The 19,347-nt window shown below is 34.2% G+C and overlaps 1 protein-coding gene across 1 annotated transcript; it reads right to left on the bottom strand.

The window, feature by feature from the left end:
• Nucleotides 1-13,830: 13,830 nt before the first annotated feature.
• Nucleotides 13,831-15,411, bottom strand: LOC127702868 (uncharacterized). Its single transcript, XM_052207172.1, has one exon. The coding sequence runs from the start codon at nucleotides 15,385-15,387 to the stop codon at nucleotides 13,831-13,833; it is 1,557 nt and encodes a 518-aa protein (XP_052063132.1). The 5' UTR covers nucleotides 15,388-15,411.
• Nucleotides 15,412-19,347: the final 3,936 nt, after the last annotated feature.

Raw genomic sequence — 19,347 nt, 5'->3', positions numbered from 1 at the left:
AAACCACGAAAATTGGTACCTCACGAATAAAAGTACTCTCACAGTATTAGGAAATATTTTATTATAAACAATCCTTTTAAGAGAGTCAAGCTCGGTATTTCTACCAGTTGACCATAGCATTGCAATGTCCCGAAAATTAAAGCTTCTTGGGACAAACTAGTGACCTGCAAATTTCCGTTAAATTTAAGTTAATAGCATCCACTGCCATAAGCAGTTTTTTCACTTGTGCTCTGAATTCATTACGAGATGGTCACTGTACCAGATTATGAAAATGTTGATAAAAACACGGTTATTTGCCTAATAATTTCATTCTGATTACGTAAAAAATTACGTTAATCGTATGAAATCACGGATATGATCTGAGCCAAAGCATGAACAACATTATTTCTAGGATAAGTTTGTGTGGCCTATCAGTGATACGCATGAACGTATCATTTCCAATTAGTTTCAATATGTCTAAAAAGGTTTTGGCTGTTTCTCCAGTTGTTTGATGTACTGATACGCTTGTAATCCTCGATGTTGCATAGGACCAAGGTATCAGGGGAACTAGCTGTCTGATGACGTATACTTTTCTATTTTACATTTCTCTCTTACATTGTTGGGTTGTTGACGACGATGTTTGCCAAGATTTTATATCACATCTTATGTGTCCCAAGAATAACTGAGTCTATTGTAAAGTTACATTTTTAATTCCATTTCAATATAGTAAAATATCTTTATAATCTATTAATACGTGTGTACAGTTTCAGCTCAGATTATCAACTGACCTAGCATAAATATTTCTTTCTGAATTCCCACGATCGCAACTTTAAACCTTTCAACTTTAACATGTGTTTTTAATCATTTCTCACTCCTATTTAGATCTTACCAACTTAACTCTAAAGTGCACTCGCCACATCACTCCCCTCTTTACAAAATTCGTTTCCACTCGAATTATCTATTTATGTAACGAAATTAATTATAGAACGAAAAATACAAAAATAGAAATTACAAATCAAGGAAGGAATGCACTTGAACTACATTAACTATATATAATGAAATTTCAAAATGAAACTTAATTAATTATTTATATAACTAAATCCTAATGCTATATAATCTACGTGCGCAAAAAATAAAATAAACAGTACTTATCAAATTAATCAAAGAACATACATAAACCACAGTACACCTATGTTTAAACACAATAAACGTATAACATGTGGGCAAAAGAAATATGTCTAGATTAATAATTTTGATGTTGTACAAAAAATTATTTAAAATAAACGAAATGCGCAAAATATTATTTACACAAAAATAAGACAAAATTATGAAAAATACACATTTTCTTTAAGATTTGTTATCAGGCTCTCAATCTGGGAAGGTAATTATCCTTAATCTTATCTTTAACCGCAATGCCCAGAGTCAATAAACAGGTTAGCAAATTATTAAGCGTCCCTAATATCATTACAATAAATTTCCCATCAGCCGATTTTCTTGACTAATTAATTCTCAATAAAATTCCTTCACAACTTCTATACAGTATAACATTTTATTATCAACACGTGCGCACTATTAAAAATAGTTCAATCATTGAACTCTCGTTTTGACCTCTGTAAACATGGTCTCTATAGGAAAAACAGTAAATTGATATAGGAGCTTTTTTATCAGAAATATGTGTTAAAAAATACAATTATGATCAAAATAAAACTAAAAAAAGTACAAGCTATATAAAATGAAACAAACAAGAAAAAAAATATATACATTTTACGGAATTTAGCGTCTGACAGATGGAATCTTATTGTGCATGTCTGTAACGTAATTTTGACATTCTAAATTCAAATCTTCAAAGTCTACCCACGAATTGTCCTTTGAACCGAAACCAACCCATTGCACACGGTATTTCCATTTTCCCTTGATCCTCTTCTTTCGTAATATTTTTTTCGACGGAAAATACAGTATTGTCGCTATTGTTATTTTGTGTAGCATTGGATTGAAGACAATAGTTTTTAGTTTTTATTAGTATGATTGTTTTTTAGCTATGATTTTTAATAGAGTAGAAATTGTTTTTTATTAATTGCACTTATATTTTTGCAAGTTTAATTTTATCGTTAATTTTCAATACAATTATGTTGAAATAAAGTTACATTTTCGTCTGCTAAGATCAGTTAAAGATAATAGTATTTTCCAAAGAATTTATTACAGTGTAGAAAGTTAATTGTTAATCTTAACGGGATTCCTAAATTTTATGACACCTTCAGTAGGTCAGTCTAGTCAGTTAGAGTTCAAATAATAGTCGTCTGCAAATGCAGCTGTGGCGATTTAATTACTTTGTTTTGATCATTTCTGGGAATCAGGTTAAATTAGTGTGAAATTTTATGTCAAATGTTCAGACGTAAACAGTTCGTTTTTATCATGCGATAAGTTAACATCGAAAACAATGTTGTGAAATTGTAATACGCAATGATTGTAAATATTGTAAATATTGGATTAAAACGTAGTTATTAGCAAACATTCGAGTTAGTTATATGTTATGGATATAATAATGCTATTGGTATAACATTATCGTCGAACTTCCAAATCCCAAATCGTCGAACTTTATATGAACAATTTATTCCACTGCACAATTCAAATCGTCTCCGCAACATTTTGGTAGCAGAGCGTGGTTCAATGAACTGTAATCGTAATCGTATTGTGAGAAAATGAGTAATTGGGATTTGGAAATAGAAGCAGAGGCAAGCGAAGGAGACAAAATGGACGAAACCGTAATTGCTAAACCGGACGAAAGTGTACGATTAGAAGATCTAAAGAAGGAAAAAGCGAAAGCAAAATCGACATTCACAAAAACTAGACATTCATTACTACAAATTCTTGAAGAAGATTTTCCGGATCGTGAAGAAATAAAAGTATTTCAAGAGAAACTGATAAATGCGGAAGAAAAAGCGATGGATATTATGGGGAATATTTGTGATGAATATAAGCACAGGAATGATATACTAAATATGAAGAAAACAACAAAAGAGATGGAAAAAATGGAAGAGGAATTTACGGACGCAGAAAATGAGTGTCGTGATTATTTGATCGAGAGTAAGGTTGGGTCAAGCGTTGGTTCTAGTGTATCGAGAATATCGAAACGGGCTAATGTGAATTCCGGAAATAAAGTGGAAAGTAAACCTATAAATAAAGAAAAGGAAGTTAAACCAGAATTTGAACAAACTACGAAAGAAGAAAATAACGACAAGCAATTAAATGAAACGAAATTTAGTTCAGAATTAGGACAGGATATGTGGAAACAGTTGAAAAGAGTTTCAATACCGGTTTTCACAGGAAATAAAAGGAATTATCAGAGCTGGAAAGCTGCATTCTTAGCATGTATTGACCAAGCACCGGCAACAAAGGAATATAAATTATTACAACTGAGACAATATGTGGAAGGTGAAGCTTTGCAAGTTATAGAAAATTTAGGACATTCAGCAGTTGCTTACGATGCTGCAAAGGAGCGTTTAGAAAGAAAGTATGGAGGACAAAGAAGACAAATAACATTGTATATCGAAGAACTTGAAAACTTTAAACCTATGAGAGAAGGATTCGCTAAAGACATAGAAAATTTTGCAGATTTACTGGATATAGCAGTTGTGAACTTGAAAGAAGCAGGTCGTTTTGAGGAGTTAAAGAATGGTTCTTTATACAACAAATTGCAGCGAAAGATGACAGAATCTATGTTGTCGAGGTATCATCGTTGGATATTTGAAAGCGGAAAAATAGAGTCAGTTGAATGTCTACGTGAATGGATTTTACAGGAAGCAGAGTTTCAAACTATAGCATCAGAAACTATACACGGATTAAGTGCGAACACCAGCAGCAATTCACAGCGGAATTATAAAGGAAATCGTAGGGATGGATTTAGAACATTTTTTGGAGAATCGCAAAATAAAGAGAACATCGGAAATAGGGAATCAATAAAACATTTATGCAAGTGTTGTAACGGTCATCATGGAGTCTGGAGATGTAATGAATTTCGGAAATTAACCGTTCACAAGAGATGGGAAACCGCAAAACGACTTCAGTTGTGTTATCGTTGCTTAGGACATGATCACGTTGGCAGACAGTGTCCGAGAAGTAGAGCGTGTAACTTGGGTGGATGCAAAGAAGTGCATAACAGACTTTTACATAGGGATAAACAATCGTTCAGTGAGCCAAAGGTTCCAGTGAGAACCGAATCGAAAACAAAACAGAACTATGCTACTGAAAAGAAGGAAGATACAGCCGCCGCCACTGAGGGGGAGAGTCAGAATCGCACAATGATCGGCCGAGACAGAAAATCAAACTTCGTTACGCTTAGAACAGTGCCCGTTATATTGAAAAATGGAAACCGAACCGTAAGCGTTAATGCATTACTGGATGACGCAAGTACGAAAACATATATCAACGCTGATGTTGCCGCTGAATTGGGACTTCAGGGACAAGTTCAGAAAGTGACAGTTAATGTGTTGAATGACAATGTCGAAACATTTGAAACTATGCCAGTCGAGGTTAGACTTCAAAGTCATAATGGTCAGACAGACGCCAATATAGTCGCATTCACTACTAACCGTGTAACCGGAAGTTTACAACCAGTTGATTGGAAACAACACGCTCGGAAATGGGAGCATCTTGCAGGGATTAAATTTCCGAATCTAGGACAAAGACCTACCGTTGATATGTTGATTGGGCTGGACTATCCGGATCTACATTATTCTTATAGAGATATACGTGGTAAACCTGGAGAACCAATTGCTAGACTAACACCGTTAGGTTGGACGTGCATCGGAGATCCGAATAGCGGACAGGAGCAGACACTATTTAACCGAACGTATTTTGCTCGTGGACATGAGAATCGAAATGATTTAGATAACATTGTAAGGAAGTTTTGGGAAATCGAAAATGTCAAAACACCAAGCGATAACGTATTTCTAAATAGTGATGAGCGAAAGGCATTGTCTATTGTAGAGCAATCTTTGGAATTTAAGGACGGACACTACGAAGTTAAAGTACCGTGGAAAGACGACACACCATTGTTACCGAACAATTACAACATGGCTTTGCATAGATTAGAAAACACAGAAAAAAGATTAAAGAAAGACCCGAGTATTGCAAAAGATTACACACAAACCATAGAGAAATACATTAAAAAAGGATATGTTCGAAAAGTGTCGGCAAAGGAGGAGACCGTAGCAGGAAAATGGTATTTGCCGCATTTCCCAGTGATTAGACCGGACAAGGAAACTACTAAAACGAGGATTGTATTTGATGCGTCTGCAAAGTTTCAGGGGATTTCGCTAAATGACACTATTCATCAAGGACCAAAGTTACAACAGGATTTATTTGATGTACTATTACGCTTCAGAAAGAATCCAGTTGCACTTGTTTGTGACATAGCCGAAATGTATTTGAGAATAAAAATTGCACCAGACGACAGACCGTTTCACAGATTTTTATGGCGCGCAATGAAAACTGAACATGTACCAGAGGAATATGAATTCAATAGTGTTGTTTTTGGAGTAAATTCGTCTCCATTTCAAGCTCAGTTTGTTTCTAGAAAACATGCCGAAATGACGAAAGATTTATATCCGCGAGCCGCCGAAACAGTTTTCAAATCTACATACATGGACGACAGTATGGACTCTGTAATCAACGATGAACAAGGCATCGAACTTTATAATCAGCTATCACAGTTATGGGAAAAAGCAGGAATGTATGCACGAAAATGGCTTTCAAATTCAAAGGCAGTTTTGCAATGTATTCCAGAAGAAGATCGTGCGTCACAAGTCGATCTCGATGAGGGATATTTACCGTCCGTGAAAACTCTAGGAGTTATATGGCAGGCAGACAATGACATATTCACATTTAAAGCGAACCCACCGGCAGATGATTTCAAATTTACTAAACGAAACATTCTAAGCAAAGTTGCTACGTTATTCGACCCGTTGGGATTTATTGCGCCGTACACAATAAGAGGAAAACTACTACTACAAGAGATATGGACAGCAGGACTAGACTGGGACGACCAGTTAGACGAAATACTTGTTGACAAATCAAGAGAGTGGTTCCGTGAACTTGATGAACTATGTTGTATTAAAATACCGAGATGTTTGCAGTTAGACGTTGACATTGTTTCAACGAGTCTTCATACATTCAGCGACGCTTCTCAGGAGGCTTATGGTTCAGTTATATATGCTAGACACGAGTATAAGAGTGGCACGATATCTACGAGATTAATAGCAGCGAAATCGAGAGTTGCTCCGTTAACTTCAGTCAGCATTCCACGACTTGAGTTGATGGCCGCAGTTTTGGGATTAAGATTAGCACTTTCAGTTAAACACACATTAGAAGTACCTGAGGATAACATGACATTCTGGTCAGACAGTATGAACGTTTTGTATTGGATAAGAGGTAGGAGTAGAGAGTACAAGCCGTTTGTAGCGAATCGAATCGGAGAAATTCACACTTCATCGCACCCTAAACAATGGCGACATGTGCCAACAAAGGTTAACCCAGCAGATTTAGTATCTAGAGGTAGGAAAATTGAACAATTACAGTCGGACGTAATTTGGTGGAATGGACCGGAATTTCTACAAGAAGAAGAACCGCAATGGCCGGAAACTAATATTCTGATAGAAAACGTACGTGATACCGAACTTAAGTGTCAAAAGAAAACAAGCGATAAATTAACTAACTGTACTACACTGAAAAGTATTCACACTAGTGATTCAGATTGGCGTTTAGATCCCGTACGTTATTCAAGTTTTATCAGACTAGTTCGTGTACATGCGTATGTATACAGATTTATTGACAATTGCAGACTAAAGCAAGAACAACGTCGTCAAGGAAGTTTATCTACCGTCGAATATGCAGATGCCGAACTGGAAATAATTAAAAATGCACAAAGGGAGGCATTTTCAGACGAATATAACGCTCTAATAAAAAGTAAAGATTTACCGAAAACTAGCAAATTATTAGGATTACAACCGCGAATTGATGAAAATGGATTAATCAGATGTGATGGACGTTTAGAGTACGCCGATTTTCTATCATTCGATGCTCGGTATCCGATTATATTACCACGAAAACATTGGGTCACGAAGCTTATTGTGAAACGCTATCATGAACTTGGTAAACATGTTAGTGGGACAAATCAAATATTTTCAGCATTATCGTCACGCTTTTGGATTATTTCAGGGAGAGAAGAAATAAGAGAATATGAACATGAGTGTTTTACGTGCCGTAAGAGGAAAGCTAAAGTTGCCGAGCAAGTTATGGCTCCGTTACCGGAAATTCGTTTCAAAACACCGTTACATGCTTTCGCTCGTACAGCAGTTGATTTTGGAGGACCGTTCATAACAGTTCAGGGCAGAGGAAAACGACGTCAGAAAAGATACTTATGTCTATTTACATGTTTAGCGTCACGCGCAGTGCACTTGGAAGTAGCATTTGGATTAGATACGGACTCATTTCTTAACGCATTTTATCGGATGGTGAATAGGAGAGGTCTTCCTAAAGAGATAATTTCAGACAATGGAACTAATTTTGTTGGAGCAAATAGAGAACTGAAAGAACTAGTTGCGCTTTTAGACAATGATAAAATACAGAATTCAATAAGTAACCAAGGGATTAAGTGGCATTTTAATCCACCGCTTGCACCGCATTTTGGTGGTATTCACGAAACAATGATAAAATCCGCAAAAAGGGCTATTTATGCAATATTAGGAAATGCAGATATTAATGATGAAGAACTTTTAACAGCATTTACCGGAGCTGAAGCGCTGATCAATTCGAGACCGCTTACGTACCAGTCAGCCGATCCGAAAGATGATACACCTTTAACACCAAATCACTTCTTACACGGACAATTAGGTGGTCATTTCGCTCCAGAATCAGTTGATATTACTGATTTTAACCCGAGAAAACGCTGGAGAAGAATACAGGAATTAATTAGACATTTCTGGAAACGTTGGATTAGAGAATGGTTGCCTGGACTAAACAAACGTGACAAGTGGACTAAAACGAAAAGGGACATGAAAACCGATGACATTGTGCTTGTCATGAACCCGAACGTTCCGAGAGGACATTGGCCGCTTGGCAGAATAATCGAAGTTTTCCCCGGAAAAGATGGACATGTTCGAGTTGCAAAAGTTTCACTTGGACAAACTGTATTAATAAGACCGATAACAAAACTGTGTCCGTTAAACATCGAAACCTCCGAAAATGACAGTGATAAATAATTGAAGTAATGTGGACATATAGTTTCATTTTAATCTAGACAGTTAAATATTTTGAAATAGTTTTAGATTTGATAATTTGAACTTAGATCAGAGACAGTTTTATATCGTTTAATAATTGTTTTGTTTGATTAGCTTAGAGCAATCAAGAGGGGGAGAATGGATTGAAGACAATAGTTTTTAGTTTTTATTAGTATGATTGTTTTTTAGCTATGATTTTTAATAGAGTAGAAATTGTTTTTTATTAATTGCACTTATATTTTTGCAAGTTTAATTTTATCGTTAATTTTCAATACAATTATGTTGAAATAAAGTTACATTTTCGTCTGCTAAGATCAGTTAAAGATAATAGTATTTTCCAAAGAATTTATTACAGTGTAGAAAGTTAATTGTTAATCTTAACGGGATTCCTAAATTTTATGACACCTTCAGTAGGTCAGTCTAGTCAGTTAGAGTTCAAATAATAGTCGTCTGCAAATGCAGCTGTGGCGATTTAATTACTTTGTTTTGATCATTTCTGGGAATCAGGTTAAATTAGTGTGAAATTTTATGTCAAATGTTCAGACGTAAACAGTTCGTTTTTATCATGCGATAAGTTAACATCGAAAACAATGTTGTGAAATTGTAATACGCAATGATTGTAAATATTGTAAATATTGGATTAAAACGTAGTTATTAGCAAACATTCGAGTTAGTTATATGTTATGGATATAATAATGCTATTGGTATAACATTATCGTCGAACTTCCAAATCCCAAATCGTCGAACTTTATATGAACAATTTATTCCACTGCACAATTCAAATCGTCTCCGCAACATAGCATTGTCCTGTGATTGGTAAAGATTCGGCTGGACTTCCTCAGAAATAGAGTCTGCTGGTGTTTCGTCAACAGAAATTATGGCAGGTTCCTTGGCATCTTCGTTCAATGGTGGTGTAATATCGTAAGGTTCATTCGTCCATACGTAACCACGTTTAAGTCTATTTATATGAACTCTATTCTTCAGTAGCTAGTTTCCCGTCAGATTTTCGTCTCAACTTAACGTGTATTTCGGAAAGTTTTTGCGAAATATAATACGGACCAATCCAAGGTCTATTCAATTTTCGTCCAATACCTGCAACAAGAACATGTTTGTATAAATATACAATGTCACCTACATTGAAATTAGGGTTATCTCTGTTTTTATTTGCCTTTTTTAACATCTCAGCTTTACGGATTTCAATTAATTCTTTCGCAATTTTCCTAGCTATTTCAAGTTCTTCAAGTAAGGTGGTAACGTATTCCTGAGCCGTTTTGTTGACATCTAAGTTTGGTAAGTTAGAATCGATCGGATTTTTCGGATGTCGGCCGTACACTAAGAAGAATGGCGAATAGTCTGTTGTATCCACAGACGGCGCTGTGTTATATGCGAATTGAATAAAAGGCAGAAAGTTATGCCAGTTCTTATTATCATCTAAATATTTTGATAACATGTCTTTTACGGATCGCATCATTCTTTCACTTTGACCATTGCACTGTGGGTGGTAACTCGTCGTATGAGTTTTTGTAATTTCAAATAGTTTGCAAGTTTCTCTAACAATGTTCGATAAATAATTGGATCCTCTGTCAGAGTGTAAAAAACTTGGTGAACCATGACGACACAGTACATTCTCTATAAACGCTTTAGCTACTGTTGATGCTCTTATATCTGATAAAGGTATAAATTCAACGTACTTTGTAAAATAGCAAATAAATACAAGCACATATTGATATTTGGACGGTCCACTAACGGGTAACGGTCCCATAATGTCTGTACTGACTCTTTCAAAAGGCATTGATGCTATAGGCATGCTAGATAGCTGAGCTCGTTCAGGATTTGGAGGTTGTTTACGTTCCGAACAAAGTTCACACGACTTTATCCAGTTTTCAATGTCGCTATTCATTAATGGCCAAAAATAAAGACGTTGAGTCCTACGGATAGTTCTACTTATTCCTAAGTGACCAGAAAATAAACTATTGTGGGTTTCTGCTAAAATTGTTGGAACCATTTTTCGTGGAATTGCTAACTGAATATTTGCATTTAAGTCTCTTTGTCCACGATTTGATCGTTTATCAACGTGATATAAAATGTCATCATGTAAGAAATAAAATGGCTGTAGCACTAATACTTTTCTGTGCTTGTCCTTATCTTTAGGTAATCTACCGGTCTCTAAGTAGTCTATGATATATTTATAGTTGTTATCTGCACGTTGTTCAGATTTTATTTCAGTCGTTGAGAATAAATTATCAGCATTAGCACGAATGGCTCTGCACTGTTTCGCTGATTGACAGGCAATTTTACGAACAGGTGGTGAAAATATCGGATTTGATGATTCTTTTGTATTTAATTGTTGAGTCTCGTGTATTTGATATGATGGTAATATATTCAAAAGACTTTCGTTGTCGACGAGGTCATCATCCGGTGAATCAACATATGGGGGTCGCCACAGTACCTGTGACAGGAAAACATTTGAGAACATCGTTCCCCTCACAAGTAGCTACCGCATCGTCTACAATTCTATATCTAAAGTTCAAGTGATGGTTCAGGGAGAAAATCCCTTGTTGTTTATTCTGAGAACCAATTACAATGAGATGATAGTTTGTTTAATATAAATTTTTTTAGAAATATCTCCATTATCATCCAGGATATCATTCATATAAAGTATATTATTTTTGATCCATTGATTATAGATTAGACATTTACCATTTAATTTATGTATTTGTTTCCCCATATTATTTGTTTTCTTATTTCAATAAAATTATTTGGATTTTTTTCTGTTATACTGTTTTTCGATTTCACCCAAGTTTTAATAATTTCTAAGTAAAAGGGTGTACATTATTTTTTAAATTCTCTATATCTTGTGTTTTATCTATGTTCATATAGAAAATTAAGTAATTTTTTCCCAGTTTATCAAAGTAGAACTGAGGAATAACTTTCCAGTTCGGTAACATATCATCATTGTTAACTAATCTTTTAATCCAATTTATTTTTAATGATTCATTAAATATATATTTATCTATATCAATCTTGTTCAATCCTCCGTTAGCATAATTTGTACAAACAACAGATCTTTTAACCTTTTCTCTTTTATTGTCCTAGATAAAGTTAAATATTATTTTTTTAAATTTTGATATGTAGTCTTTATCAATATTGATTACTGATGCTAAAAAGGTTAAGTTTGGAATTATTAAAGACTCTACAACAATTATTCTGCTTAAGATAGTAAGTTGTCTTTTAGACCAATCTTTGATAATTTTTCCTGATTTAGTTAACTGTTTTTCTAAGTTTAGTTTTTCACATTCAATCTTGTTATGTCCAAAGTAAACTCCTAAGCATTTTATTGGCTTTGTTGACCAGTTTGTATTTTCATATTTATCTCTACTACTTTTCAGATTTCCTAGCCAAATACCTTCTGTTTTATCTCTATTCAGTTTAAGACCAGATAAAGAACCAAATATCTCTATTATATTAAGGGCTAATTTAATTTCTTGCTTAGATTCAACAAAAATTGTTGTGTCATCTGCTAGCTGACTTAATTTCAAGCTATGTGTTTTATTATCTAATTTGATTGGTATGCCTTTTATATTGTTGTCTTGTCTTAATCTACATGCTAAGATTTCTACTGCCATCACGAAAATAATGTCGCTGACTGGTCAGCCTTGTCTAATCCCCCTATGAATGTCAAAGGGCGCAGAGATCCAACCATTATTTGTAACACATCCTTTAATATTTGTATATAAAGTCTGTATCCAATTTATAATAGAATTTTGTAGACCTAATTTTCTTAGTGCACAGTACATAAACTCCCATTCTAAGGAATCGAACGCTTTTGAAAAGTCAAGAAATAAGATTGCTCCATCTACATTGAATTTATCAGAATAATCAATTATATCTTGAATCTGTCTAATATTAAACCCTATATATCTATTCTTCACATAGCCATTTTGGTCACTATGAATAATTTTGTGAAGTACTGGTTTTAATCTTTGAGCTAATGAAATAAGCTATTATTTTATTATCTACATTTAACAAAGTTATTGGTCTGTAGTTATCAAGATTAAGTTGATAATTTTTTTTTATAAATAATATTTATAAGTCCGATCTTTTGATTGTCTGTGAGTTCTTTTTTTTTCATAGCATTTATTAAGCACAAAAACTGCAAAGTTTTTAATATATGGCCAAAAGGTCTTAAAAAACTCTAATAATCTAATTTAATTTCATATTGAAAACTGATTTTGTACATTCATCTATTGATAGCTTTCCTTCTAATTCCTTACTTTCTTCATTAGATAGAGTAATCATTTTTAGTTCCCTCAACATACTCTTGTATATCTTTTACATCTGGTTTTTTGGATGCATATAAATTTTGATAATATTCTTTTTCTATTTCTAATATTTTACCCTGATCATCTGTTATTTTGCCTTGGTAATAGTTTTCAAGATAATAGGTAGAACACTAAAAATGGGTAAAAATCGTCATTAGAGAACAATAACTCCAACAAGGAGTGAACTGATCATTACAGCCAGTAGACTTGTTTGTAGATCTTGTCTTGCTGATTATGTTTGCTTTTCTAAGTTTCTATCTATTCATTATACTTTTTTTTCGGATATCATGCAAAAACACAAAAAAAAATTGGTAAAAATCATCATTAAAGGGTAATAACTCCAACAAGGGGTCCTCAAATGATTTCAACCATGTTTACTTATTTGTAGACCTTGTCTTGCTGATCATTTTTGCTTTTTTAAGTTTCTATCTATCTATTATAGTTTTCAAATATTAAGCAAAAACGCAAAAATATTGGTAAAATTCATCATTAAAGGGTAATAATTCCAATAAATGGGTCGTCTGACAATTTCAACATGTTCACTTATTTGTAGATCCTGTCTTGCTGATCATGTTTGCTTTTTAAGTTTTTATCTATCTATTATAGTTTTTCAAATATTAGACATAAACGCAAAAAAATGATAAAAATCGTCATTAAAGGGCAATAACTTCATTAACAAGTCGTCTGACGATTTTGACAATGTTTGACGTATTTGTAGATCTTGTCTGGATGATCATTTTTGCCATATAAAGTTTCTATCTGTCTATTATAATTTTCAATATAATAGGAATAAATGAAAAAAAGGTAAAATTTGTCATTTAAGGGTAATAACTCCCATAAGAAGTCGTCTGACAGTTTTGATGTTTATAGACAAAAGGTAGATCTCATCATTTTGCCATGTCAGAGTTTCTATATTAATAGCGGTTTTCAAGATAATGGATAAAACTTGCATTTTACCCCTATGTTATATTTTTAGCCATGTCAGCCATTTTTTATGACAAGCAGGGTCATCGGACACATTTTTTTTTAAATAAGATACTTTAATGATGATTGTGGCCAAGTTTGGTTAAATTTGGCTCAGTAGTTTCAGAAGATATGATCTTTGAAATGAGACGACGACGACGACGGACCACGGACGCCAAGTGTCAATATTTTAAACTTTTTATCATAATCAAAAGCAATAAAAGCGTATACAGGTTTTGAAAAGTAAGAGAACAAAATAACCAAACAATAAATTCAGATGATTCTTATCTTTAATTTATAATCTCAGTTGTAGATACAGGTATTTCCTGATGTTCTCTACATTTGAACATATTTTTCAAAGCATCTCTCAGTTTTTCACCCATGACTATATAGATAAAAAAGTTTGAAGCACAGCCAATGATCATTGACAGTTTTAAAATTTCAGTGAGAAGTTTTAAATGTTCCAAGTTAATATCAATATGTCCCCAGATAATGTTCAGTATGTAGTTCATTGTTTCACTGTACGGCGAAGAAACAAGTACCACAACAGAGTTTCCAAATTTCTCGGTTTTACGATCATAACATTTGATTAAATTTTCTAAAAACGACATGTTATTTGATACTATACTGCAATATGCGATTAATGTATAATCAGAAATGGACTGCTTGTACAATTTAATCTTTTCCTTTACACGAAAAGTGTAAACATCAACAAAGTCGTCAATTAGACATTCATAATACGTTTGTTTCAATTGATCTTTATAAATTATATCGACCGAAAGCCGCGCAGCTTCTTCCGATTGTTCTTTGTCAAATATAGACAATGATTTTTCCACATGATTTATCATATTTTTTTTATAAAGTGGTGACAGTCCATTAAAATCAGAGAAGCATGACTCCTCTGAGATATGACTCAGGCTATTTTCAAGACATGCTGAATACATTTGATAAAACTCGGTCGTCAGTTTCTGTAAGGCAACATTCTGCATGTCCGAATTGGATTTATTCTGCATTTCCAAATTGGATTTATTCTGCATGTCCAAATTGAATTTATAGGTACTAAATAGAGTTAAGTTAACATAAAGCCTTGGGACTTCTGCGAGAAAAAAGACTGTCATGACGCACACAATTAATATGGAAGATTTTTTTTCAGCTCTGGAAGTCGTGGCATGTCCACGGACACGTTTCCGTCGGCACAGTATATATATGATATAGCATGTTGATATAAGCATTGTTAATACTGCAACAACCAATATAATGGAGTACATAATCGGATAGTATGATAGAATATACTTCTGAATAGTACGTTGTGGTTCGGAGACTAAACATACATCTCCTTCCTTCCCACGACTGAAGCTAATTACGGATAATCTTGGCACGTTTACGGCCAGAGTAAACAAAAAACACGTACAGCAAACAATGCAAGATTTTCGTTCATTGATCTGAGTTTTGCTCCATATTGGACGTGCCACAGCCAGGATTTTCTGTAACCCAAGAGACGATGTTAACAGTATAGACACAAGGTGGAATGTGTCTCCTAGGTTTGTAAGACAGTAATGCATTAAACAGTACGGAAACTTTAGTCCAACTAGCCTATTGAATTCTTGTATCTGTGTATCTTTTATGTTATTAATACTGTAAGTATCATTTCCTATCTCTTCATAATGCAAATTAAAAAAAGGTTCAAATCCATAGGTACAAAACGCAGTGAGTCCGTCTGCCAGAGCTAGTCCTTGCATTAGTACTGTTGTAGGTGACCTTATCTTTTTATGAAATAAAGCCACAAATATAATAATGTTCATCACAATGGAAAGGTATGAAATTATTGGCCCTACCACAATATTCATCCAAAATGGAGTTCGTGCGTACAGTATGAACAACATGTTGACAAATGAATTTTTCACTGAATAATAAAATACATTAAAATAATTTAGATTAAAATTCAAGATAAGAAAACACTTATCAAATTGAGGAACAAAATATGATTCTTTTTAAGTGGCAGGATGTAAGTAGGAGGTATGGTTAAGATTTTGAAAATGTTTCAATAAATTGTAATAAGCGGCTATGGAAGAGTTTGAGATACAAAATGTGTACCTCCAAATAATACAATGGTAAAGTCATGATGTGGTAGGAAAAAAAAAAAAAGATTTAGGTCAAAAAGTAAAATAGGAGGCTCACAATGGCATTACGTCATGAAAAAATCCGTAAAAGTTTGATTGACATCCATTTACTGGTTAAGAGGAGTTGCAGATGTGGGATGTTATAATACTAATATGAAAGGGAAAAGTCCACGTTTATGTATGGGAAATCCCAGAAATCATTCTGATCAAAAAGTAAATTACCAGATACACAAGTACACTACGTAATGAAAAATACAAGAAAGATTCCATGAAGAAATTGATCTGGACGGACGAACGGACACCCCAATCACTATATAAAGGCAACAGTAGTATACCGCTGTTCAATAGTCACAAATCGATTTAACTGAAACAAACCCTTCTCACAAACCAAAAGCGAGGGAAACACATCAACTATAAGCGGAAAACAACGGAACAAAATTAACACTGAACTGCTACAAAAACAAACGCCAACATACATAGAAACGGACTATTTGATAACAACTGCCATATTCTTTACCTGGTACTGGACATTTTAAGAAAAAAATGGTGGGTTGAACCTGGTTGTATGGCTAGCCAAACCTCCCGCTTATATGGCAATGTTAAAAATACCGCTAAAATGACAACATTACGTGACAGGAATACATTACAACTAAAAGCAAGAACACTCAGGACAGAGACATACATAAATAAATAATATAATAGTACATTACAACATGTAAACCACAGAAAAACAACGGACACCTCTCATTTACACCACAATAGAATTATGAACTGTAAGTCACACGAATGAATCAACGCCATAAAAAGTGACGTCACAGATAAATTTCTAAAAACAGAAGATAACATTGGGATTAAGTTTGTAATGGTGTTATCTTATGTATTTTGTAACCATTACAAGAATATTAATATCGAATAGTGTTAGTAATGGTGTAATTATTTGTATTTTCTAACCATGTCGGTTTTTTCTTCTAAATCAAAACTGTAAACAGTGGTGGATCCAGAAATTCTCATAAGGGGGCCCACTGACTGCCTAAGAGGGGGCCCGCTCCAGTCATGCTTCAATGATTCCCTAAATAATCAACCAAATTTTTCCCACAAAAGGAGGGGGGCCCGGGCCCCCTGGAAAACCCTCTAAATCCGCCTCTGGTAAACACAAATCCTGTGCATATAGTGTAATAACTGGCCTGACAGGTGTCTCTTTAACTATGCGGCCACCACCTGCGTTTACAGGTACACAGGGGACCTTAATAGACTAGAAATAGCTCGTCTAAGACAGAGAATGGTTTAAACACGGTGTTCTATCTTTATTATTTAGTTAGATGTAATTATCTCATGGGGAGGAATTTTTAACTAGGTCAAAGGGGTCAAAACACCTCGGAAATATTTAATCTTAATATCAAAACAAGTGAATAACTCAAATAGGGGGGGGGGATGAAAAGGGTTATGAATATTCAAATACGCTCTAGTCTGTGGAAATGAACACACTCCTGTCGTGTAGTTTATAGAACAGATTGTCTCTGTAAGGTAGAGGATGAATCACAAAACACCTTACAATATAAATAAAAAGATGTGGTATGAGTGACAATGAGACAAATATAGATTTATTTCGTCTTCAAGCCATTGTTCCACAACTAAACTGTCTATTCTACTTACTAGTACACTTGGTACAATCAAAAACCTGGTAATAAATTGTTCAAGTAAGGTCTTTGAAAATAGTGGAATTAATTACTTTTGGAGTGTTAAAATTCGTTGGAAGTACTTGATAAATTGCATGCATTGAGGTCTGGAGCTGGCATGTCAGTAACTGCTAGTAGTCTGTTGTTATTTATGTGTTATTGTCATTTTGCTTATTTTCTTTTGTTTCCTATTCTGACATCGGACTCGGACTTCTCTTGAACTGAGTTTTACTGTGCGTACTGTTGTGCGTTTGTTTTTTCTACATTGGCTAGAGGTATAGGGGGAGGGTTGAGATCTCAAAAAACATGTTTAACCCCGCCGCATTTTTGCGCCTGTCCCAAGTCAGGAGCCTCTGGCCTTTGTTAGTCTTGTATCATTTTTAATTTTAGTTTCTTGTGTATAATTTGGAGTTTAGTATGACGTCCATTATCACTGAACTAGTATACATATTTGGTTAGGGGCCAGCTGAAGGACGCCTCCGGGTGCGGGAGTTTCTCGCTCATTGAAGACCCATTGGTGGCCTTCAGCTGTTGTCTGCTCTATGGTCGGGTTGTTGTCTCTTTGACACATTACCCATTTCCATTCTCAATTTTATTGTATTGGTGATTTCGAATCTGTTCAAAGTTTTAATTTTTCTACCCTATATACCACTTTGCCTCATAATCTTATTAAGAAAAATTCACACACCTAATTAAATGGGCATTTAAAAATCAGAATGCGAATATATATGTTCTAACTGTTTTAGGTAATTTTTTAGTAACAACAGACAAAAGAACTATGTCAATTCATGGAAGTAATATTTAAATATTACTTCCATGGTCAATTGGACCTGCTTTGATACGATAACTGCCCCTGAATTTTTACTAGATAATATTTTTGTTCGCTATGGAGATTCCTTATATCGTCAAGTTATCGGAATTCCCATGGGGACTAACTGTGCACCACTTATTGCGGACCTGTTTCTGTATTGTTATGAGTTACAACTTATGACTAAAACCAGCAAAGACCCATCGAAACAACATCTGATACAAACATTTAATTACACTTATAGATATTTGGATGATATATTGGCTCGCAATAATGACGACTTCAGTATGTACACTAAAGAGATTTATCCTGCTGAACTGATTTTAAATAAAGCTAACACTGACAATGAACACTGCCTTTTCATGGATCTTGATATCTATATCTTTAACGGGAAGCTTAATACCAAAAAAGATGGTTTTTCATTTCCTATTGTTAATTATCCATTTTTAGATGGTGGCGTTCCCTTGTCACCATCTTATGGTGTTTATATATCTCAACTTGTTCGATTCGCTCGTGTATGTAACAACGTATTTCATTTTAACGAAAGAAACCTCTGTATTACTGAAAAATTATTACACCAGGGTTTTCGATATCACAAACTAGACAAAACATTTACTGAATTTTATCATCGATACAAGGACATCATTCGTTAATATAAATCAACATGCAGACATCTTATACGTTTAGGTATTTCACATCCAATCTTTTATGGTAATATTCTATACAAAGCACAAAAATGTCGACATTCACCTCAAAAGCTAACCAAACCTTTTGACAGACTTATTCAGAAGGGATATAGTTACGATACTGTTGTCAGGTCATTAAAGATGGCATATTTTGGTATTAATATTGATTCACTCATAGGGTCTTTGTATCGGAAATAAACACATTTATTCTAAAACCAGTTGTTGGCATGATACGGGTTATATTTTTCTCATATATTTTATGAAGGTATGATATTAAACCCATAAAGGGAGGGATTGTGCTTGATTTTCATATGATGAAGAAATAATCTTTCAATCAGTTTAATTGAGGTCTGGAGCTTGCATGTCAGTAACTGCTAGTAGTTCTTTGTTAATTTATGTATCATTGTCATTTTGCTTAATTTGTTTTGTTACCTATTCTGACATCGGACTCGGACTTCTTTTAAACTGAGTTTTACTGTGCGTATTTGTGTGTGTGTTTGTGTATTCTACATTGGCT

This window comes from Mytilus californianus, unplaced genomic scaffold (genome assembly GCF_021869535.1).
Source record: "Mytilus californianus isolate M0D057914Y unplaced genomic scaffold, xbMytCali1.0.p SCAF_5, whole genome shotgun sequence".
NCBI lineage: Eukaryota > Metazoa > Mollusca > Bivalvia > Mytilida > Mytilidae > Mytilus > Mytilus californianus.
Note: the sequence above shows the minus strand (reverse complement) of the source record. Positions and strands in the feature narration are given on the sequence as shown.